The following is a 25,001-nucleotide window of genomic DNA, read 5'->3' as shown; positions in this document are numbered from 1 at the left end:
GGTCCGTCCAATGGAGAGCTGTGGTGCGATCGAAGGTGATATGCTTGCTGGAAGTGAAGATAGGGTCGAGTGTGTGTCCGGCAGCATGGGCGGGGGTGTCAACAAGTTGTTTGAGTCCGAGGTTGGTCAGGTTGTCTAGAAGGGTGGTGGTGTTGATGTCGTGTTTGTTTTCAAGGTGGTAGTTGAGGTCTCCTAAAAGAATGTAGTTCTCGGAGGCGAGGGCATGTGGGCTGACTAAGTCCGTGATGTCATCGCAGAATTGAGTGCGGGTGCCTCGAGGCCTGTAGATGAGGGTGCCTCTAAGTGTGGTCATGGGGTTGGTGTGGATCTGGAAGTGGAGATGTTCGGCTGTTGCAAGATTATCGTCGGAGCTGGTCGTGATTTTGATGGTGTTCCTGTGGATGATGGCGATGCCTCCTCCTGTTTTTTTTATTGGTGCGGTCTTTCCGGATAATCTTGTAAGCGTCCGGTATGGCTATGGCGATCTCGGGTGCTGAAGATGTGTTCATCCATGTTTCTGTCAGGAAGGCGATGTCAGGTGATGCAGTGTCGAGTAGGTCCCAGAGTTCAGTGGCGTGTTTGTGGACCGAGCGGGTGTTAAGCAGGATGCACTTCAGGCGGTTGTAGTCGGAGTTGTGTGTGGAGGGAGTGGGTTTGGTGAGGGTCCTGAAGCAGTAGTACTTGCAGGAGAGGCAGGCGAATGGGCCGTGGGTGCGTCCTGGGGTGGCTTGGCAGCATTGTGGTGTGCGTCCGGGGTTGAGGGCGTGGAGAGTTGCGGCATCATATGTGGTTTTAGTGGGTTGGGAATGGCGGGGACCAGGGGGGCAGGCGCTGGGCGCGGTCCAGGCGCGGACGGGCGCAGACGGGCTTACCTTTGGCGCACCTTCGGCGTGCATGGGGCGCGTCCGCTGCGCGCAAAAGCATCTGTCATAAAAAGGATAGTGGAGGGGGAGGGGCGAGGGAGGGGCAGCAGGGAGGTGTGATCGGGGTGGAGGGGCGGGCTGGCAGTCACAACAACAAACAAAATGTCCGCAAAACAGCGCAAACACGACGATATCGGCACAAGTAGGGAATTAATTTAGAAAAGTGGGCATAGGCACATGTAAACTTAGAAGCAGGCAGACCCAACAATAGTGAATAGCGCGGCAGGCAAATTAGTCTTAACTCGCGCTACAGGGAAGAATATCACTCGCGCGATGTGGGCTAAGAGTTCAGCTAAATAGCGCTACAGAAATGCAGAGCTCAAACACTGCTGGTGGCAATTGCAATTAAAGCGCTACGATACCCAGTGTTCAGGGAGCCTGGGGGAGCGACCGATGCTGCACGAGTCAGGCTGGTCACAGAGATACCCCCACTACAGAACTGGAGTTACAGGACAGAAACTACTCCTTCTGTAGTAGGGGATCTCTGTGTATAGTCATAATCTAGTGAATAGAATGGCAAGCCCATCCCCACACCAAAGCGGCGGTGGAGAAAAGAGAAAATAACACCACTACTGTGCGAACAGATTTCGCAGCGAAGCCTGCCCAACCTGAGCGCCTGCTCTGGCATCAGTGTCCAGGCAGTAATGCTTAGCAAAGGTATGGACCGACTTCCAAGTGGCCGCCTTGCAGATTTCTGCAATTGTAACATTACGGAGCAAAGGAGTCGTGGCAGCTTTGCCCCTGGTGGAATGAGCCTTGGGTTTACCCACTAAGGTCTTACCAGCTTTTTGGTAACACAACTGTATACAGGACACAATCCACCTAGAAATGGACTGTTTAGAGGTAGCAAGACCCGTCCTGACTGAACCATAATTGATAAACAATTGGTCTGACCTATGAATATCTTTGGTTTTATCCAGATAAAATTTCAACACCCTCGTGACATCCAGGGATTGCAGGGACCTTTCCGCTGGAGAGGAAGGATTCTGAAAAAACGTAGGTAAAGTTATGGTCTGGTCAACATGAAAGTTAGATATAACTTTAGGAAGAAATTTTGGGTGAGTACGCATAACAACCTTAGCAGCATGAAATACAGTACAAGGTTCTTGGCAGCACAACGCCTGAATTTCACTCACCCTGCGGGCAGACGTAATGGCCACGAGGAACGCTGCCTTCCAGGACAGGTGCTGCAACGAAGCCTTATGAATAGGTTCAAAAGGCTCCTTCATCAATCTGGACAGCACCACATTCAATTCCCATGAAGGTGAAGGAAGCCGGACAGGAGGGAACACTTTCTTCAAGCCTTCCAAAAAATCTTTGATCACAGGGATCTGAAAGAAGGAAGTCTGTGAAGGGCATTTCCTGTAGGCAGTCAATGCAGCCAGATGAACCTTAATGGAATGGACATTAAGGCCAGACTGCGCCAGATGTAGAAGATATGGAAGGATGACATCTTCCTTACATTTCGTCGGGTCATAGTTCTTGGACTTGCACCAGATGCAAAACCTCTTCCACTTGTAAGCATACGAAGTCCTAGTGGAAGGTCGCTTAGCCTCCTTCAGTATGTCCATGCAATCTTCTGGTAGATTCAGATGGTCATATTGCACTATCTCAGGAGCCATGCCACCAAACTCAAAGACGAGAGGTTGGGGTGCAACATCTGCCCCACAAAACTTCGTGAGAAGGTCCGGCCTGCACGGCAACCGTATGTGAGGAAGGAGAGACCGGTGAAGCAGGTCCGTGAACCACCACTGTCTGGGCCATTCCGGGGCAATCAGGATCATCCGCGCCCTGGACTGGGACAGTTTGATGAGCACCGCCGGAATCAGGGGAATGGGTGGAAAAGCGTACAGAAAGCTGTTCGACCAGTTGATCCATAATCATTCCCCAGCGTCCCCGGCTGGAAGTACCTGGAGGCGAAGTCTCGGCATTTGCCGTTTTCGGCGGTGGCGAACAGATCTGCGTTTGGAGTACCCCACCTTGTGAAGACTTCTCCTAGTACTTCGTCGTTTATGACCCATTCGTGGTTTTCCTGAATCAGTCTGCTCAGTGCGTCTGCCTGAACATTCTGCACACCTGGTAGATGGGTGGCCGTTATCGTCAGTCCTTTGGCCAGAAGCCAGTGCCAGATCGCCTGCGCCTCCTGCGACAGAGTGCGCGATCTCGACCCCCCCCTGCTTGTTGAGGTAATACATCGTGGTCGTATTGTCCGTCTGCACAAGCAAAGAGTTGGTCCGGAATGACGGATGAAAGGCCTTCAGTGCCAAGTGAACAGCTCTGAGTTCCAGGAAATTGATGTTGTACGTGGACTCCGTCTGGGACCACGTCCCTTGAATCTGTAAGTCTCCGGAGTGCGCCCCCCAGCCGTGGAGAGACGCATCAGTCACGATAGTCTGCGTGGGAATGTCCTTGTGGAAGGGAACCCCTTTCAGGAGATTCTCCGCCGAACACCACCACTTCAGAGACTGAAGAGCATGCAGAGACAGTCGTATCCTGTCGTCCCAAGATCCTTTCCTCTGATCCCACTGATCCTCCAAGCACTCCTGCAATGGTCTCATGTGCAGCCTTGCGTGTGGCGTGAGGAAGATACAAGAGGCCATCGATCCCAGTAGAGAAGACACCGTCCTCACTGTTGTAGATGGAGTGGTCATAAGAGCCTGAGCCTTCCGAAGGAGTGATAATCGTCGCTCCTCCGAAGGAGACACGCTTGCTGACAGCGTATTGATGGAGGCTCCCAAGTACTGGATGCATTGGACCGGCGTCGGGACAGACTTGGACATGTTGATGTGCAACCCCAGCTTGTTCAAGAGAACGCGCGTCTTCTGGAAGTGTGCTTGAGCTTCCGAGAAGGAGGAAGCCTTGATCAACCAATCGTCCAGGTACGGGTAGACAAACACCTTGTTCTTCCTTAGGTGTGCAGCTACCACTGCCATGCACTTCTGGGTGCAGACTTCAGTCCGAATGGCAGTACTGTGTACTGATAATGATTGGCGCCGACTTGGATTCGCAGGAACTTCCGGTGTTTGTGTGCAATGGGCACATGGAAGTATGCATCCTGTAGGTCTATGGCACACAGCCAGCCTCCCTGTTGCAGCTGAGGATAAATCTGATGCAACGACAGCATGCGAAACTTCTCTCTGCGAATCCACTTGTTTGCCTGTCGCAAATCCAGAATGGGCCTGAACTCGTTCTTGTCCTTTTTGCGAACCAGGAAGAACCGGGAGTACAAACCTCTTCCTCTTTGAGACAGAGGTACGTCTTCTATCGCCCTTTTCCTTAACAGGCTATCGGCCTCCGCCTGGAGCTCGCGCAGCTGAAAATGCGAGCTGACCGGAGGAATTGATGGAGGCGGGCTGGTGAACCAAAGACTGTATCCATTGCAAACAATATTCAGCACCCACTTGTCCCGAGTAATTTTTCTCCACTCTGCCAGAAAAAAATCGAACGCTTCCCCCCACCGGAGCGGGTAACGGATGTAGGGAAAGTAACAGCTCAGGGTTGAGACCCGGCCGCGCCCTTGTTCGCTGTAGAGGACTGCTGACCTCCTGTACCCTTCTGGCGCTTCTGGAAGGGCCTCCGGAACTGCTGCGGTTGTTGCTGCTGCTGTCCCGAAGCCTGTCCTCGCCCTCTGCCCTGCGCCCCAATTCGTCTCTGGAACGGGCGGCAGGCTTTCTTTTCTTTGGGCTTCTCCAAGCCCACAGCCGTCAGAGTCTCGGCCTCCGCCTTCATGCGGGCCATCTCATCATCTGCATGTTTCCTGAACAGGGTCTTCCCCGAGAAGGGCAGATTAGCCACTCGCTGCTGGGACTCTGGCTTGAGCGATGTGAGCCTGAGCCAGGCATGGCGTCGCTGGTTGATCCCATGACAATACCCATGGGCCGCCAAAAGAGAGCCATCAGCGGCCGCGCTGATGACCTGGTTCGAGACCAGCATCCCTTCCTTCTGGATCTCCCAGAAGTCCTCCCTCCTATCTCGTGGCAGGAGTTCCGCGAACTGCTGGAGGGATTCCCACAGGGCACGATCATAACGCCCTAGCAGAGCCGCATCGCTAGCGGCCTTCATGGACGTAGAGGCCGTCCCACAGGCCTTCCTGCCATTCGAGTCGATCCATCGGCTCTCCTTATCCAGAGGCACGGTAGAAGACTGAGAGGTAGAGTGCTGTTTTCTGGCCGCCGTCACTATAACGGAGTCCGGAACAGGGTCAATCCTCAGAAAAGCCGGGTCGGAATCCGGAGCCCTGTACTTCTTAAGAAGACGGGACGGAGCGGCTTTCGTCGTTGCAGGCGTAAGGAACAGCTCCTCCGCTGGCTCTACCAAGCCTGGCACGAGTAGTAGAGGGCGAGACAAATGCTTCTTGTGAAGTGTCTCAAAGATCACGGACGTCGTAGGTGTTGGAGCCGTCACCGTGATTCCTAATTTCGCTGCACCCCTCAGGAGAACATCCTGGAACGTGCTGATGTCATCCACGGGAGACACCCTCGTCCCCGGGGAGTCTGACACGGTCGGGGAGTAGGACCTGGTTCTGGAAGAGTCCATGCGGGACCGTGATCCGCGCCTCCTATGGCGCCGTCTCGACCTCGTAGAGGATCTGTGACGACTGCACGACCTCCCTCTCCGTCCGGAGCGGGAGCGAGACTTCCTTGGCTTCGGTCGCCCTACCGGTTCCACCGGGGCGGGAGACTTTGGCTTGGATGGGGCCCTCGGCCGAGGGGTCCCCTTCGGAGGCTGCGGCTACCTAGGCAGGGACATCGACCTCGGAGGAAGCGGGGGAGGCTTGTCTACTGGTAGCTGAGGTTGAGGCTGAGGCTGAGGCCGAGGTGGTAGAGGAGGCGGGGTAGGGTCCCGCGGAGGAAGACCTCTCGGTAAAGGAGGAGGAGGAGGCGTTACTGTCCTCGGCGGGGTATACACAACAGAGTACACCGAGCCCGGTGACCCGCCCTCCTTATCAGGTTGGGATGTGGGAGAGTCTCTCCTAGGCACTTGATGCCTGCCAGACTGACTCCTGGCGCCCAAACTCCTTCTGCGCCGTTCCTGCGTCGAAGAACGGCGACCCGACGGCGAGCGTCGGCCCCTCGACGTTGAGCTGCGCTTCCTCGACGACGAACGCCTGTCCCTCGACGGCGAATGCTTCCGCCTCGACAGCGACCTCCATCGCCTCGACGTCGATCTACGTCGCCTCGACGGCCTCCTGTGACTCGACAGCGATCTCTTGTGCCTCGACGGCGATCTCTTGTGCCTCGACGGCGATCGCCCCCTCGACGCAGAGGATCCCCTCGATGACGACCTTCTCCTCTTCGCCGATGGCAAACGACAGTATCGCCTCGACGGCGAGCGCCAACGCCGGGCTACCTCTCGACGCAGAGTCCTCGACGAAGACGCTGCCGACGAAATCGTCACCGGTGATCTCGACGGCGGTCTGTTCAGATCCCTCGACGTCGAACGTAGACGCCGCTTCAACCCAGAGCCCTGGGGAGACGGGGAACAGACTGTAGTCATCCCTCTCGACGCAGTCGTTGGTGCAATCGACGCCGACGGAGAATGGGGAGGCTTGCGGGACTTCCTGCCTCTGGGGAGCCCCCCAGAGGCCTCAGCACTGGCAGATGGAGCCTGCCCAGACCCACCTCGTGCTTGCAGTCTTCTCTCCTCCATGCCTTGGAGCCTGATCTTCTTTCTGTCTCTCAGGGTCCTGGTGGTAAATCCCTGGCAAATCTCACACTCCTGAGGGAAGGCAGAGGATACACACTTCGTGTGGGTCAGTCTTGGCCTTCTTACTGGAACACTCCGGGCATTTGTCAAATAATGCAGGCATATTTGACAAAAAGACTGCCCCAAAAGCACACCAAAGAAGAAACAACCAAAGTACTTCGAAAGAAGCACCAAAAAACACTTGAAAAAGTGAGAAAATTCCAAAACAAATCCCAAAAGGGAGAGCTCAATGCTCCAGGGTCCTGCTAGCAGGAGCCGGAAAAAAGAACTGAAAGTAAAAGGGACCTGCAGTGCATTCTGGGATACTGTGAAGTTCTGGAAAGTTCTCTTAAAGGCACAGTATCCTGTTCTGAGCCACATAATGGCAGCCTATGGGGCTTGTCTGTCCATGTCTTCCTCTCTATCATTCCAGAGGGGTTTTTGCTGTTAAGCAAGGGAAAATCTGGACAGGTTTTGCTGTTTGTGGATTTTTGGTGGAATTTAGGCTGCATTATCTGTCTTTAATTCTCTCTTAAGTGTCTGTGCAGTTCTGCATTTTTCGACACCTTAAGAGATTATTTTTTATTGCTCCGGGGTCCACGCACATGGGCGGGACTATTCACTAGATTATGACTATACACAGAGATCCCCTACTACAGAATAGTAATGGCGCTCACTGTCGTGAGCAAGGTTGTTACTGGACAACCGAAACGAGTTGACTTTTTACTCTATCTTGCAAGAAAAATCATTTGGGACCCACGATTTGGAGTGGCGCTCGGTCTTAGAATCCTAAAAACGGGACTTGGGAAAATAAATATATATGTTACACCCACAGCATTTGGCTCATAACAGTAATCAAAGGGTTGATACAATCTAGGTTGGATTACTAGAAGGCCATTTATATAGTCATCCCTTTAAACCCTCCTCATCAACATCAACTCATGGAATATGCTGCTGCCAGTCTCATATTCGTCACCTCAAGACGTAAGGATATCATCATTTGTAAGAATCCTGCACTGGCTACCACATAATCCTCAGTTACCTTGAAAGCCCTTATGATCATACTCAAAATCTTACATCATACATATGAGGGGTAGGTAGAGTTTAATGGTAGAAATAAGTTTAGTGTTCATGGATGGGTGGAGTTTAAGGTAGTAAGGGGTTTAAAGATAAATGGAGTTTAGGGTTGGTGAGGGGATTTAGGGACCAGGGAAGATGTAGTTTAGGGTGGTGAGGGTATATAGGGGTCAGGAATGGGTGGAGAGCACAAGTGATAAGGGAGTTTTGAGTGCCAGGGATGGGGGGAGTTTGAGGGTGGAGAATATTTTCAAAGGTTTAAGGATGGTTGAAGGTTTTGGCTGATAGCTGGTTTTAGTGGTCAGGGAATGTTGCCATTTAGGGTAGTGAGAAGTGTTTAGGGGGTCAAGGATGGGTGGAGTTTTGGGGCAGTAAAGTAAGATTAGTAAGGGATGTGATTTAAGTATCCAAGCAACTGTTTTCAGTTCAGCAGATCTAAATCTGCTGTAATGCCGCCCCGCCACCCTTGAGGAAAATCTCAAAGAAAAAGCATACAATAGAACAATATGACATACAACCTGTGTCGTGAGAGGGCCAGGGGAAGTGGAGCCAGTGGTTTATCAATTGTAAAGTGCAGGCCCTTGTGAAAGCAAGGTAAATTGTCTCCCTTCACCACTTACTGGACAGTAAAATACAAAAATGTTGGTGCATTGGGGCTATAACCTCACAGGGCCATGGTGCCATTGTACTTGCTACACTATTGACAGCTTTACGCCTCCTCGCCTGGTCTGATGCTGCAAGCCCCATGAGAAGAGGCTCCCTCCCTTGGGTCTCACAGCAATGGGCCACAGCTGCTAGGCCCAGAGAATGGTGGGGCTTTCCTGGGCCCCACAGCTCCGAATCATTGATGCGATGCACATGCGATTGGGGACCAATGGAATAGTAATGGTGAAATGGGCTCAGATACAAGCAAAAAATGCAGGACAACCATGATTTAGGTGCATTGGGTCCATAACATCCCTTAGCATCCAGACATGGCACAAGGCATCTTCTGATTGTGGAGGGAACTCTGGCTAGATCTTATCGCCACTGTCAAGAACGAGTGATGTCAAAACTTTTGCACGTCAGTTACTGTGAAAACTCTCTCCAAGAGATAGGTTCTGGCTGGAGTGGAGCACGGGACTCATGTAAGTTTTATCACATGTGCCTCTCCTGTCCAGAGTTTGGAAGAAAATCAAGAGAGTTCAGAACCAAATCATCCTTGTGGCTCCAGTTTGGGCTAGAAGAGTGTAGTACCCGGAACCTCTGGACAGTAGCGCCTGTTCCGGATCAGGTTGCCACTTCATGATTATCACCTGTTGTTGCAGCAGGGCAGGGTTCTTCATCCAAACCATCACAATCTACACATTTGTGTGTGGGATTGAGTGGAGGCAGTTGACAGCATTCAGCCTACCGCCCAAGGTTGTGGATGTAATTGTTTCTGCCGAGCGTCCATCTACAATGTCCATTGATGTGGGGTGCTAGCCTGGTGAGGAGTCCACAAAACAGATCCTTTACAAGCCAAACTGTCAGATGTTATTTGTTTGTTTTGTCTTTGGCCCAGCAAGGTCTTGCATTGGGCGTTATTTAAGGTTATTTATTGCCCCTTTTGGCCTTTTTGCGTTTGCCGGTCTAACCGTCCTTGTTCCAATCAACTGATGGGAGTTGTGATGAGTGTTATTAAAGGTTTAACACATGTTCCCTTCTAAACCATTGGATCACACAGTAGGACCTTCACTCTGTCTTGACATTGCTCATGTTTGCTCCCTTAAGGTTATGCACAGCCGCTTGATGAGTCTAACCTTAAAGACTGTCTACTTCATTGCGATCACTTCAGCATCGTGTGACTGAACGCCTGGCTCTATCGGTACAACTGCCCTATAGTATCTTTTTACTGGACAAACTGGTGCTAAGGTCTTGAGCAATCTTCTTGCTGAAAGTTAGCTCCTTTCCACATTGGGCTATCCATAACTGTATCCGTGTTCTATGCGTGGGCAATCCATAACGCAATTCGTGTTTGAGAACTCAAACAGGCATACGTTTTGACACTGCACATATGACATTAGCAAAAAGATCTAGCCAGGGTATACCCATATTCGAATATGCCCTGTGCCACTTGAAGATTCAGATGCCACTTGTGATCCTCTACACATCGGCTAAACTTGTCTGCCCTGGCATTCAATGGATCTTGCCAGGTGGCTCATGATCGGGATATTCCTTGATGCTCCAGCCAACTTCATAGGGGTAGTGCCTTTTGTCACAGTACCTACAACCTCACACTCCATGCTTTTTGTTGTACCACATTGCCTGCAACTCAAGTAGACATATAGAGCAGGGTTTCCATCGGAGACTAGAGATCTCTAATCTCTACCTCCCCCAGAGGATTTAGCCAACCTAGCAATGACGCATCAATCACCATTGCCAGCTGTGGGTGTGAAATGAAGAGAGGTCTTTCACTAGTCCAACTGTTGTCAAGCAGCCACCACCGACGAGTGCATCTAGTCACCGCCAAAACAAGGTTGGTATTGGAGAGGTTTCCTTGGAGCTGAAACTACTGGGACTTAAGACTCCACTGCAGAATCTGCATAGGCCACCTGGCATAGTCAACAAGCAGGAGGCTACAGGCCAAGTGGCCTCAGAGCCGCTCTCACCGAGACCAGCATTGAGGCTGAGACATCAGGATCATAGCCGGAATGTTCCTGACTTGTTGCAATGAAGGAAAGGCCTTGAACTGCAGCATGACCTAAACAGCTACTATTAAAAGGAAGTCTCTCCAAAAGGAGTCCGGTGTAACTTCGGCTCGTTGAATGAGAACCCAAATATTGTCAGGTTTGCCGTCATCTGAGGAAGGGGCACGATGGACTGCAGCGAGCCTGTCGTCAACAGCCATCATCAAGGTAGAGGAAAACTGGTATCCAGACCTCCAAATATGGGTGGATACCACTGCCATCACTTTTGTGTACACCCAAGGGGCAATTGTGAGGCCGAACAGGCACGGCAAACTGAAAATGCTCCGGGCCTACCTTGAACTGCAGGTACACGTCTGTGGGACTGCAGAACTGGTATATGAAAATATGAGCCCTACATGTCCAAGGCCAACAACCAGTCGCCCAGATCAAAGACAGAAAAAAACAGGGCAAGCATGATCATTCTGAATTTGTCCCCCTGTAGGAAGACATTCAGAGGGTGAACAGCTAAGAAGGGCCAAAACAGTCCATCTTTCTTCGGCACAAGGACTTCGTGAAAGTAACAATTCATCCCTATTTCAGAGTCCGGAAGCCTCTCAATGGTCCCTTTGAAGAGGAAAGTTCACACCTCCTGCATTAGAATTAACAGGTGCTCTTCAGAAACCCAGTCTGGTTTAGGAGAGAGGGTAAATACAGCAGAAAGAAATTGTAGGACATAATCATGCTGAATGATCTGGATGACCCATCTGTCATGTGAAGCATTGCCACCCTGTGAGAAAGTACTGGATTCAGCCTCCCACTGGGAGGCTGTTCGCCGCTAAGGGGAAGATAAATCTGCTTTGAGTCAGTCATAGTAAAGGAGAGGTTCTAGGAGGACTGATGGCCCGGACGACCTGTGAGCTGCCTGCCAGATCCAAGTCCTCAGCCACAAAAGGACTGCTGTGATTTCAGAGTAGCCTCAGAATTTCCTGAACTGGTTAGGAAACTGTCTGAGGAACAGTGTGCTATGGCCATACTCACTTTAAAATGCTCAAAGGCAGAATCAGCTTAGTCGCTGTGTGAGCCATCGATAGGTGTATCCATAAAGGAGGCCTGTATGTCTCCTTAGAACCCTTTGGATCACATCCATATTTGACGATGGAGCACCACACTGATGCCAACCACCTAGCCAACAAAATCAAAAGTACCAAGTCACGCAAAAAACATGTATTTGGTTGCACTCTGACTATCTTGAATTCCTTGAGGCAAGGAGGCCCATGTCCCTCAGAGTATGTGTATATCAGACCAATAAACAAACAGTATTTATGGACCACAATGCTGGGCTAGCCGAGGAGAACTCCTCAATCTTCTTCAACTTCCTATCAGGGGTGTGTGGGAGACCTAATTGGTGTTCACTTTGCTGGTGGAAGCCTGGACCACCAGACTCTCTAGAGCAGGCTGTTGAGTAAGGAAATCAGGGTCGCCAGGAGCCGGGCTATGACATGTGTCTACCTGCCTTTTCAACGGTGGGCGTAAACAGGGCTTTGCTCATGAGCTGAATGGAGTCACTTAGAGGCAATCACAAGTATTTTGATTGGTGTCCGTACCCCTTTCCCTTTACAACCTGAAGGTATTGCATTGTTTTATAATTGCATTTATAAAGCACTTTTTTCCTTTGATGAGGCAATGAAGAGTTTTGTGGACAGTTACTAGATTCTTCCTGGTGAACATGCTCGGTGTTAAGAGTATTGTTAGTACAGTGGCCTTTGTGGTGGGAGGTTTTGTGCCCTGCATGACAGCTAGATATATTTGTGTTGTCAATAACATGCTGTGTGCCCACTCAGTCACCAGAACGATTATGTACAGTGCAAATAGGCTTTCTTATAATGTAGGCAATTCCTCACACATAACAAATCGCCTTGTAATGCACCAGTTGTATCCGCAGTTATTCCCCAAAGTTTTTCCTGTGCTAGCCAGCATCATCGCTGAAGCAGTGAATGCACTAGTTTACTTTCAGGTGTTTGAAACGCTTAAAATGTGACTTAACGTATTCTTTGTATTTGTGTCAAGTAGGTGTGCACATCCCAGATGCCTCTGTTGTGTTCTGGGCTTCTATTAAGGGCAGGTTACATATTTTATGCTATATTTATAAGTGCACCAGTATTCTATACACCTGGGCTTCCATATACTCCGAAAAGATTCACTTCCCTGCCTTCTCTTAGATTTCAACATGTGAGAAACTTGAAAAGGAGTGGAAAGTGTGAATGGGGTCTGTCGAAGTGTACTTTTTCCAAAATATCACAGGGTAGTAAAGATTTTGTAGGCATGAGGCCTTAATTCAGACCCCGCACACATGAGGCTCAGAGACAGGGCTCCACAGACAGGAGTCCTCACTGGGAATAGGTTAAAATGGAAAGTATAGAGACAGCACAAAACTAGAAGTATTTTATTTTTTAGTCAGTATATTCACCGCTGGACAAACTCATAGGTGAAGAGTTTTCTTGATCTGGTTTAGCTTTAGCCTTTTCCTTTTAATAACAAAACACTGTCAGATCTGTAATTAAATTCTAGATCACAATCGCCACGCATAATAGTCAAGTTATGTTACCATCGAGAATGTGGGTTGTACCAGGAGGCTTCAAATCTGCTGTACATCCCTGGATTATTATGCTAGTGTGAAGTGGTACAGAACCAGAGGCAAAAGAAAACGAAATGTGCCAGTTTTGAACATTAGTATTTACCGAAAACAACCAAGCAGATTACTTTTCAGAACCACGCTATGACCAACCTGCTTTGTGTAAATGGTGATCCACTTCCAACTGCCTGCAAGATCGTACTCAAATTTAAGCTCCATTTTCTCGTCATCTGTTCGCTCTCCATGTACAGCTCCCTACGGTGAGGAAGGAACAAAGAAATCATAAATGAGACTTGCACAAGATTACACAATGTGGGCAAGCGAAGGTTAGACTTTGACCAGTCTTACTTGATCCTCATTTGGCCACATAGTCACTCTGTTGCAAGAATACTCTATATTTACATTAACATTTTCTAAAAATCAGCTGAATACTCTACAGTAAGTATACCACAATAATACACTACATACTTCCTCAGATACTATGGTAGGAAGAGAACCCAAGTTACCAGGATAAAGGCATAAGGAATACACTGGAATATAGAGATCCCTACTGTGATGTCCTAACCAAGCTCATATATTAACCCTTGGTTATGGAGACAGTGAGACTATTCAAAGACTTGTCATTAAAACTGTTGTGGTATATTTAGTGGTACAATCAGAAAAGAGGCTAGATCAGATCCTTGCTAATGCATACTGTTAAGTAATACTTGCAACAAAGTACTTTAAGTGATTTATTGGGAAGTAGAAATAGCAACAGCACAGCTCCTGTTACACGTCCTCTCTTCTCCTGCCCAGCTCATTGGTCCGTTCTGTACAATCCAGAACCTTGGACACAGCAGTTGGCCGTACAAATGTAAACAAGGGGAGCACGTGCACGCAATATATAATTAATAAACTAAAAGAGAACAATCCCATCTATTAAATACTAAATCCTACTTATAATACAGTAATACCCAACACATCTTCCCCCCCTAAAACAAAACAAAAAACCCCAAACTAGTATTAATTGGCACACTCAAAATCAGACATCCATTTGGATCTTGTGCGAATTCTTCTATTGCATCCTTCTACCTCATTAGTATTATTCAATACACTGTCACTTACATCTTTCCTCACCAACACTTGAGCTTCATTATTTGGCTCTAACTCAGAATGAAATTCCCAATTTTCTTCAGGAACCACATCACCACTGTTGGACACAAGACTAGCACCTGAATCTCTGCTATCAGTCACAGATTGGAGTGGATCCTGCATTATCTAACACAACAGCATTATCCTTCCTACTAACCAAACCAGACCCATCCGCACACTCCATGTCTTTATCAACCGAGCTCCCAATATCATCAACATCCTCAAAATCCAAATCAGGACTGTCTGAACCACCAACATTTCCGGTATACATATTATGATCTCCCTTGAGAATTACAATTATTTTAAGATTCCATACTTTCCACTCATTAAGACGGACAGCGTTGCGTAAAACATCAAACACTTGTAGAGGTTCTGAAAATTGACTATTGCCCTTCTTAACCAGCCAAGGAAGCTTCACTTTAACCCAATCACCCTTAGCAATCATAACATTTCTAGATTATCTTTTACCATCATAAGCTTCTTTATACTTCCAGTGCTTTTCCACAATTTTCTCCCTCGCTTCTTCAATAGGTACCTTAAACTCTGTACTTTTTAAAAGCCACTCAGGATTGCATTTGGTCCTGGCACTGCTTCCTCTCATGACTTCAATAGAGAATGCCTCCAAAGCCCCATGAAGGATGGTCCTAGAAGTCCTAACCACATTTTGAACCTGAATCTCCCAGTCTACTCCATACTGAGTTGCCATCTGAATAGCAGCTTTCAGTACTCTGTTGACCCTCTCAATCATGCCATTGTCATTGAGATTGTACAGAGAGGTGGTTATGTGTTTGACACCTACTGTTTTTAAATAATCCTTCGCCACATTAGATACAAATTGAACTCCATGATCGCTAACCAATTGGACAGGTAAACTTTCGTCCACAAAGGTCATCAATACATTGCAACACCTCTGCAGAATTAATACTATCTACCACCTTTACAACTAGCCATCTACAAAAAAATATCAATCAGAAATAATATAATTGGATGGAGAACCTACTGGGCCCATAATGTCCACAGCCACAGATTGCCAAGTTTTTTTTTAAATAATCGGCTCGCACATGTTAGGTCTCAAAGGTTTTGAGAGATTTGTCTGCATTAGCACACCACAGACAATTCCTCACTAAACTTTCAGCATGCAAATCCATTTCGGGCCACCAATACCACTTTTCTGCTCCGTTTGGTCTTTACAATCCCTAAATGACCTTTCTGACACTTTTTAATAACATTATCTCTTAAGATAGATGGAGGTATAACTTTCTCACACCTAAAGACCATGCCATAATTCACTTATAATTAATTTCTGATTTCCCAAAAACCTTTTAACTAGTCACCCATACAGCTCCTTTGAGGCCAGCCAAGTTCAATAAGAACAATAATTTGCTGAAGAACATGGTCTTCTGGCTATTCCTTCTTCCACGTCTCTTCCTCAAAACTAGGTGCACCTTGGCCGCGAACAAATGCAATATGTAAATCCTTCCATTCATCCTTACCACACTCCTGTATTTGTGTAGGCATACAGGAAAAAAATCAGTTAACACATTGCTCCTCCCTGGAACATACACCACTGCATAAATAATATCTTGCAAATGCATGGACAACCTCGCAGATGAGTTAAATAGTCCTTCCGTGATGAACAACTTGACCAAGGGTTTGTGGTCACTGCGCATGGTGCATGCTTTACCCCATACAAATGATCGAAAGTGCTCCAAGGTCTACACACATGCCAGAGTATCCTTCTTGATAACTGACAATTTTTTTCTGTTGGAGAGAATGCATGTGACTCACACACAATTATGGACTCTTTTCCATCCCTGTCCACATGCGAAAGACCACCAACCAATTCCTTATTGCTGGCATCAACAGTGACCACAATATCCAGTTCAGGATCAAAACCACAGGAACATTAGAGATAGCATTTTTTATATCTGCAAATTCTTCCTCACATTTCTCAGTCCACAAAAACTTTACTTTGTTTTTTAGAAGTGGTCTAATATTAAATACCTTACTGGAGAACCCTTTAAAAAATGTCACATAAAATTCCACAAGGCCCAAAATTGCATGAGTTCATCCTTATTGGAAGGGTGTGGAGTGTTCTGTACTGCCTCCACTAGCTTAGGTTTAGCGGTAATTCCATCACTGTACAACCCATGACCTAAACAGATTACAGAACGCACTGCAAATTTACACTTCCCATGTTCTGCAGTCAGACCATTATTTTCTAACACACTCCATACTTCTGTTAAAACAGTGTTCCTACCTACCTTTCCCAAAAACAAGGATGTCATCCTGAAAACACTAAATGCAGTGTAAGGCTTACTTTCCTACGCCAACTGGATCGGTGGTATGCACCTGATAAATTATTGGTGGAGAACCATTTAGCACCCTAAACCAGTGCAAGAATTTCAGAAATCTTGGGAAGTGGAAAATTGTCAAGTACGCCGATTCTGGGTTTCCTTTCACCATTATTAATGAAGTGTGGAATTCCAAATCTGTATCTAAAATTGGCAAACCCTTCTTGAACCAGATATTAATACTGATGGGTAGTCCGGAGAGAGAATAGATTTGGTTGGTTTCAGGAATTTGGTTTTTAAATTTAAGAATAGAAGGTCTCTAGGGAAACTATGTAGCTAAAAATGGCCTTCAGTATTAGACCGGAGAGACCAAGGTGATTCACATTTTATTCTAGATCCCAATAGTCCTGATCCAGTTTTAATTGTTGATTAAAGTGCAACCCTAAGTGATAGCATGCTTCACAGATTTCCATAGGTGTTCTGCAGTAAGATTGGCAAGTTGATAGGGTTTGAACATCACATTGTGTTAAAAGAGGGTGTGTGCCCTAAGATACACAAGGCCAGACATATTCCAGTTATTGTGAGAGGAGAGGTGGATAAGGAGTTAGACAAATTAGTCAGTGCAGACATTATAGAACCAATTGAATCATCTGAATGGTTTTCTCCAATTGTAGTCACGAGACGAAGTAATGGGAAAATTTGACTCTGCATTGACAGATAATGCCCGAGCAGCTAAGTTAAAAAAGTAGAAAGCCCTGCACCGTTACATGCATTGACACAACGTTATAGCAACGCACGTTGAGGCAAGTAATATGGCAGCCTTCTTGAAAGTATTCAAACCAAATAAACATTGGTTTTCTATTCTTTTAACATGGTTTGATGTGGATACTAGCTTTATCAATGACTTAACTTCAACAGCATTGACAAAGCAGTTACCACCACGCATCACTAGGGACATCACCAAGGTTATCATTTGGCGCATAGCACACGATGGTGGAGCATGAGGTAGGATAGTGGAAGGGGACATCGAGGACATCACCAAGGACATAATCTGTCAGCTGCTGTGAGCAGCATCAGGAGGAAGGGTGCTGTCCATGATGCCAACAACGGAAAACCTTAGCCCTATAAATGTAAATGTGTAAAAGCTATGCTTCAGGAGAGGGACAAACACAGAAAAGTGAGGAAAACCACTGGTGAAAGCAAGCATTGGCATAGCCAATAGGTCTCGCCTTTGGGAACTTATAAGAGATTAGCCATGCAGCACACTATCGCTTATGCACCAACATAAGCAGCCGTCATCTCCATCACCTCTCTAGCCTGCAGTATACTGAAGCGCCTCTTCTGCTTCAAAGAAAGTGACTATCTGGCAACACATACTGCGTGTAGCATGGGCGGCTCCATTCACTTTACAATTTTTTTCCAATGATTGCCTTCCTTCGTGAACCCTGAAGATGTGATGCTCCAGGAGGACAAGGAGAATAAAATCCAATCTGGCCCATTCCTATCATCTCTGGTGACCGACTAAATAAAAAACTAAAAAACATTTGAATGGGAAGAGAGAAGGAAGCAGGCAAAGAGATGCGAGTCTGGGCTTCTGCGTCTAACTCTATATTTCTGGGTTGGGTGGGTGGTGGGGGGGGGGGGTGATGGGCGGGAGAAAGTACAGTAGTAATCACGCACACCAAGAAGCAAGGGTAAAGCTGGAGACAGTGCAGTATGTGCGAAAGTTGAGGAGAGGGAGCATCTTGAAATTGCTTTGTCTCAGTTTGTCTGCTTCATTATGGGCGCCCCTTTCAAAGGAGTAGAGCTGAAGACTGCTTAAGCTCCCTGTCTCATTCTAAGATCACAATAGTAGTGGGGGGAGCACGTCACATACATATTACTCCTAAATACCGACCACACACTGCTTCTCGTGGGGGCGGGGTCGGTAGCCTCGGAAGTGCGAATACCCTCGTAAAAAAATCCTGTAAACAAAGTGATACAGAGCCCAATCAAGTCCCCATGATATATGAATTGCACTATTAATTAGGCCCTAAAATTAGGCAAGGATATGGATAAAGCAATGTTTTTGAACCCTTAATATGATCATTGCGTTTTAGGCTTCACTGATTTCATTATTTTACTTTTGATGTAACCTAGCACTGTATTTAACAAGTGCGGAGTATTACCCCGGACAGTCTTTTTGTGTGCATTACCCTGCTAAGCTGTTACAGACTGTTTTGATATAATGCGTTGTGCGGCAGGACAACAGTCACAATCCAAAACACCCCATAAACAACAAAGCAAGCCTTCAGGTGTTTCAAATACCCGCCTGGAGTCAGGTATAAAAGGTACACACACCTCTACGGTTTTAATGCACAACAATCACACATCAGTGGAATAGGTCACATCTGAAGCTAAAAATGGAGAGAATAAGGGAGGAAAATATACAAAAAAGAACATTCTGCCTTCAACCTTCCCAGGTCGATAACATAAATGAAAGAATAACAATTATAATGGAAAATTAAAACATGCAAGGAAAGAGACAAGTCGCAAAATGCAAACTGCATGCACTCAGAGAAACGGATTTAGGGTCTGGGACGACATTGATAACGACAGAGAAAGACCTTATGGAATCACGAGAAAACAAGCGGTAAGAGTGAAACTAATTAAATGAGAGATGGCTAAAGTGAGAGAAATAGAGCGAAACTGAATGGAACAGGGTGACACTTCGAGAAACGCATATTATGCACATTTTACAGAATTATGGAGCTGCACATTAGGAAAGTAAGGTAGCCGTAGACCTAAGAGCCATATTGCGAGAAGTAAGACGTGACCGCGTTAGTGGGTGGAAGGAAGTAGAGCTGCAGAGGGCCCAACCGTAAATGTTTGGATGCAGGTGTGTCACATTCTGGAAAAGCGGCAAACTCAGCCTTTCATGCTGGCGGGGAATGGCGCGGAGCTCGGGCCCGGATGAAATCTTCCCACAGTTACAGAGACCCCCTCCCTTTCAGAAAGAAAGCCTCGGGTCCCCCTCCCCCGGGATGATGCGACCAGGAGCAGTAGTTTGTGCAGGGGGGTGGGGGGGGGGAATCAGACTGCTGGATTCACCGGCAGCAGGAAGCAGAACGAGGTTGGCGGCGAAAGTGAAAGCGCTGAAGTGAATGTACAGAAACAGGAATACATTCTGAAGCGCAAACCAGAACTTGTGACAACAAGTTTCACCTTGGGATGGAAAAGAAGAAACCTCCTTCTTGCATTGGAAGCCAAACCACGAGGGTCGAAATGAGATGCGGGGGCTGCTGGTGTGTGTGTGCAGTTGCCCGCGACTTGGCACGATAATTGGAAACAAATGCTGCGCATAACTGCAAGCATTAGGCCATGTTCGTGAACGTGGAAAGAGCCTTTGGTCACTTACGTGCTCTCTTAGTTAAAAAGACGCACGCAAAAGGCCAATAGCCTAGGACAAAACAAAAAGCACATGCACGAGCGTGTGCGGGTGTGAGCATTCTGAAAGCCCTTACATAAAGTCGTGCAGAGCAGCGCGTGGGCGCTGTGCTAGGCTCGACCTAAAAAGGATCTGAGATGGACAAGAAAACCATCTAAACATGAGCAAGGGCTGACTGAGGAGTACTGTATACAATGCAGTCTGCGACAGACGGCAAGAGTGGTCTTTAGAGAGACCATAAAAATGGACACATTTCAAGACAAGAAGGATTTTTAATCTGCTGATGACTAGCATTTACGTAGCAGGAACTCTAACAGGCTGCAAACAAATAACTTTTTTTGGGGGGGGGGGGGGGCATTGTAAATAAACTAAAAGAGTGAAAGACCATAAACATTTTTAGCTAAACCCAATTCTGATCCTTAAGTGAGGATCAGTCACTCACAAGACTGCGCCCATCTCCCTCAGCAGAAAGCTTGAGATCGCAGATCTCACATTGCTTCTAAACATGAGCACACATGCCTCATGAACCTCTTTCTAAAAAAGTCTCACTACAACCACTGCCTAGATTTACCCCAGTAAGTAGAGTGGTACAATATTTCATTACTTGGAGTTATGTGCTATAGAAATGCCAGATAACATAATAGGACATAAAGGGAGGGTGAAAGGATAATAGTACTTAAAGTAGTGGTTCAGACTGTTCACAAGTTATTTACCAATGAATACAAAAATCTTGATACCTACTAGAAATGTGACCTGCCAGCACCGTATCATATTGACTTTAAAGGCAATCTCCTCTGTTGTGTTGTTACCCAGCTTTACGCAGCAATGCATCTCCTGACTGCCAACAGCAATGCGTGCCTCACAGTCTGGCTCTGGGTGGTCAATCGTACAGAGGTCGAGCTGAATACATCCGTACTGCCGCACCTCCTGCATAAGCTCTAAAAACTGAAGAGAGATGGGTTACAGTTAAGGAAACACCCAGAAAAGATACACTTCCTCGTCTTCTCTTTTATTTCAAGACATGACAAACTCTGTATAAGCTTTATTTCGACACGTAATAAAAGCTCAAAAAAAGTGGAGTACAAATGGTAGAAGTGAAAATGAGCGGTACATACAGTACATATTGCTAAAACATACGGGTTCTACCTTCCACAACAATATTAATTCTGTGTCATTGTTCCTATACAGATACAACAGTTGAGCATGTGCAGTGATTTAAGACGCGCAAAGCGGGTACCTAAAACACTTTAGATGGGAGACAATCTAAAATATAAACCAGTGGAGAGAAACCGTGCTATTGCGACAAAAACTGATCGGAAAACAGTTCGGGACCTGGAATTATTTTGCATTAAATGATAACATTCGTTTGCTTTAAAATTACATGACAAACTTGAAAGTGAATGGACAGCATGAATGGGTTCCGTCCAAGTGTACATTCACCAATGTATCACAGGGTAGAAACGCTGTCTGATCTAAACAAAGCTTTTACAGGCATAAGGCTTTAAGTCAGGCATCGCATGCATGAGGCTAAAAGTCTAGGTCCCTCAGGCCGGAGCCTTAGGGTCAGGGCCCACAGACCTGAGACTCAGGATCATGCCCCACATACATATGGATCAGAGTTAGCAGCCCTCAGAGGTGATGGTCTCACCAAATTTGGTAGTACACCATTCTTTCGTAATATATTTGCAACAGTGTACTTTAAAATTCACCATTGGCAATATATATTACACGCACACACACCATTCTTCTGCTGAACAGGTAACTCCTTTGCCATACTTGTTTTTAGTGTTGTGCTTTAATTTTTCACAATCCCTGCGGCTTCATTAATCTAACACCGATACCCTTACCGCAAAAAAAATTCCAACACCTCTAAAGGTGTTAATTGTTCAGTGTTTGAAGTCGAGGATATAGTTGCAAGCACAGCCACATTATCAAATGGTTGGGGAGGTCACAGTCCATGGGCATGTTAGGATTGGTAAACAAAGGAGAGTGAGGAAGGGTGCAATGAGTCTTGGGTGGTGGTGGCTGCCACTCTTGTGTTGAGTAGGATGTTGGCATGGTGGGTAGAAAGGAGAAATAGCTAAGAAACACTTACATGCCATATTCCAGTGATCTTCCATTGTCAAGATGATTTTTTACTGCACTATTTTGGAAGGTGCTAAATTTTGACCTGCCGCACAGCATCTTTGTGTGTTCATGCATTAATCTCGAAGTGGCTACATCAATTAGAAACTGCTAGTGACACAGATAACTAGGTCAATATTGACGCTAGGGAAATCTGCTAAATTGGTTGCTATTAGGATTTACATTATATCAGAATGGATTCTCATACTGGAAGCATGGGAGCAGTGCATATCAGATGACAAAGAATCACATGGTTACAAAAGGTCAGGTGCCAGACAGATGCAGAACCCTTCATCTTAGACATACCTTAACATAATTCCCTGATTTTTCAAGACTATTCAGTTTCACAAGTTGTTCATTTGTTGGCCTTGACCACTGCTGCTCAATTTCCTGAAGTGCCTACTCGGATAATATACAAACAGAATTGTAAACATTTAAATGTGTGCACAGTTTAAAAAAATAAAAAGTATCATCTAGTAGCATCATCTAAAATCCAATACATATTCAAATTGTTGGCCCTCAATTCTAGTTTAATCATTCAGAAACGGATATGTTTATGCAAACGGTTTCTACTTTTATGAACAAATGAAAATTGAATTTATATTCAGTTCCAGAGACTATAGTGCAGCACTACCCAGTGCTTTGCTTTCTAATGACAATGTGGGACTGGCAGTAGGGGGGCACAGGGAAAACCACTGGAGGGCTGTTGAAAAGGGGTTGATTTTAGGGATGATGGAGCAAATGGATCCGCAGCCCACCTTCCCTTGAGCGAGCAACACAAACTCTCAGACCCACATTATTTGCTGCTGTGAAATTGTATTCTTAGATAATGGATTGGAAAATGTAATGAGTTTACTTTCATAATTAGTAATCGCTAAGGCTTTTAAGGCACTGTTTTAAAACGGTCTGCTGTTAAATGATTCAGCCTCATTGTTTATAAATGTTTAGTAGGGGGTCAAAACCGCAACTGCTATGAAGAGGGTTGAATTTTTGGCTGGTAAATGTAGAGCGGGTATTAAAAAAATTCCAGGCATCGTTTTAAGACCCAATCCTGACTGGTGTGTTGAAAAGCAAATGAAGAGGTGCAGGAAAGTTGCACCAATGGAGAATGGTTCGGTTATAGTAAATATACATTTACAATACAATTGCATACTCTATACACGGAATAAGAAAAGAAAAAAGACAGGAAACTTGGATGTGGAACCAGAACCCATTCTCAAGAGACTGCCCCGCATGTGTCACATTTCGTGCAAGACACGCATTTTGAAAAATTTCTCATATAACAGCGAAAGTCAATTTCCGTCGTGGATTACTGCAGGCTGCACAAATCCTGCAAGATTTACAGAACTGCCACATGCATCGATGCAACAAACCAGACCATGATTTGAAGTAGGTCAACCCATTATTGGTGGAGCCTTGGTTTCTATCCCAGTTGACTGGAACTAAATGGGTACCATTCAGCAGCCAGGTAGTCAGTTTGCTTTCATGTGCATGCAAGTGCAGACCAGCCAGGCTATGGTAGTCTGATTGTGATGGGCAAACAAGCAAACGGATAGACCGAACAATGGCACTGAGTTGCGCTCGTGGGTAGGACAGCTTCTGATAAGATCAGTGCAAGAGGAGCCACCAACCTTCAGTTCAATGCAGCTCACTTTTAGAGATGCCCTACCCTGCCCCTGGTGCCAGCAACAGGTTGTGTTTGCCCTCACTGTGAGAGAAAGGGCTGCCAACAGAAAGATAACATTCTGGCCGAGCTGCAGCCACTGCACATCCACTGGCAAGAAGCTGCTGCAAATAATATTCACCCATTAGTCACAGAGGTTGCACACAAAACAATAACCACCTTCTGCTTGCAAATATTGTGAAGTATTCACATAGTTTAATTATGCATGAATGCTATAACTGCTGCTTTGACCGCCCAGATCAACATGTTCCCACTGGTTGCTGTACATTTCTTTGTGGACACCCTTGATACAGGGCTTGAGAAGGTTCTGTGCTACCAGTGTGTATTTCCCAAAACTTAGAAAAACGTTAGCAGCCAGAGGCGGGAAACGTGCATTAAACACCTGTAAAAATGACGATGAGGTATAAATTAAACAGAACAATGATTTAACTACATTAGTAAAGAATCAATGGCGAATGATATAAATTGCCATTGAAGGTACAGCTATGATACAGCCCAGTACACTTGTTACTAAGGTTTTCAAAGGATTTAGAGAAATATTTTTACAAACATATCCAGACATTGGTTCATATGTAAAGAAAGATATCTAGTTGTCACAATCTTGTTTATTTACTTTGCATTATTGTACTTGTAGGTCTGCAGATCTAAGGGTGAACAAATAACATCCTCACCACAGTGCAACGAATAAGACGAGACGGCATAAGCAACATAAAGAAGGGGGAAATCTGAGTGAGACGATCAAGATATCCAGAATATGCGTTTGCCTGAAACACAATTTCCACTCTTCCAAGTTAACGATATAAAAAGCTTCTAAGATGGGAAGAGGGTAGACTGGAGCTCCACAGTAAGCAAATTGTTATTCTCACGTTCTTCGCTCCAGTTCTTTAATACACCTGTACGAATTCTAGAGCAGGCGGCTGCAGTAAACAATACAATGTAAATTCACAAAAGGACGTTCTTAAATGTGGCCTGGGTCAAACAGAACATGGCCTTTAACATGTAGCGCTTTACTGACTGCGTTAATAGGCAAATGCTTCTCTTCCCTTGGAAAAAGACTCCAGACTGCGGACTCGGCAACACTTCAGTACACAGGACATTATTCAGCACTGGAGAACATTTTGATTAGTTTATTTACTTTTGTATCTTCGCCTTTGCATGCTCCTTCTCATGTCGGTATGCCTCTTCACCCCTACGCCTATTCCTATTCCCTTCAACCGTCTTCTCTCCCATCACAAATCTCTTCTTCCCTCTTTTTATCTATATCTCATTATGGTGCTTAACTCATTTACATGCCGGTAGCTTAAAAATCTTATAATAGGTCACCAATATACCATCTAATGCCTCAGGATAGCCAAAGTCCAGGTAAGGTAGGTATC

At 46.2% G+C, this 25,001-nt stretch overlaps 1 protein-coding gene across 2 annotated transcripts in view; it reads right to left on the bottom strand.

Annotated features, from left to right (window-relative positions):
* Positions 1-25,001, bottom strand: part of SNX31 (sorting nexin 31) — a 232,628-nt gene that overhangs the window by 62,117 nt on the left and 145,510 nt on the right. For both annotated transcript variants that reach the window (XM_078685580.1, XM_078685581.1), the window contains exons 9-11: positions 22,248-22,340; positions 20,559-20,762; positions 13,119-13,220 (exon numbers count right to left, since the gene is read on the bottom strand). In XM_078685580.1, the coding sequence (XP_078541706.1) occupies positions 13,119-13,220; positions 20,559-20,762; positions 22,248-22,340 (399 nt within the window). The remainder of the gene's footprint in view (positions 1-13,118; positions 13,221-20,558; positions 20,763-22,247; positions 22,341-25,001) is intronic.

The sequence above is a fragment of the Lissotriton helveticus genome, chromosome 4_1, assembly GCF_964261635.1.
Source record: "Lissotriton helveticus chromosome 4_1, aLisHel1.1, whole genome shotgun sequence".
Taxonomy (NCBI): domain Eukaryota; kingdom Metazoa; phylum Chordata; class Amphibia; order Caudata; family Salamandridae; genus Lissotriton; species Lissotriton helveticus.
The sequence above is the reverse complement of the archived record's forward strand: the minus strand, read 5'-3'. Positions and strand labels throughout refer to the sequence as shown.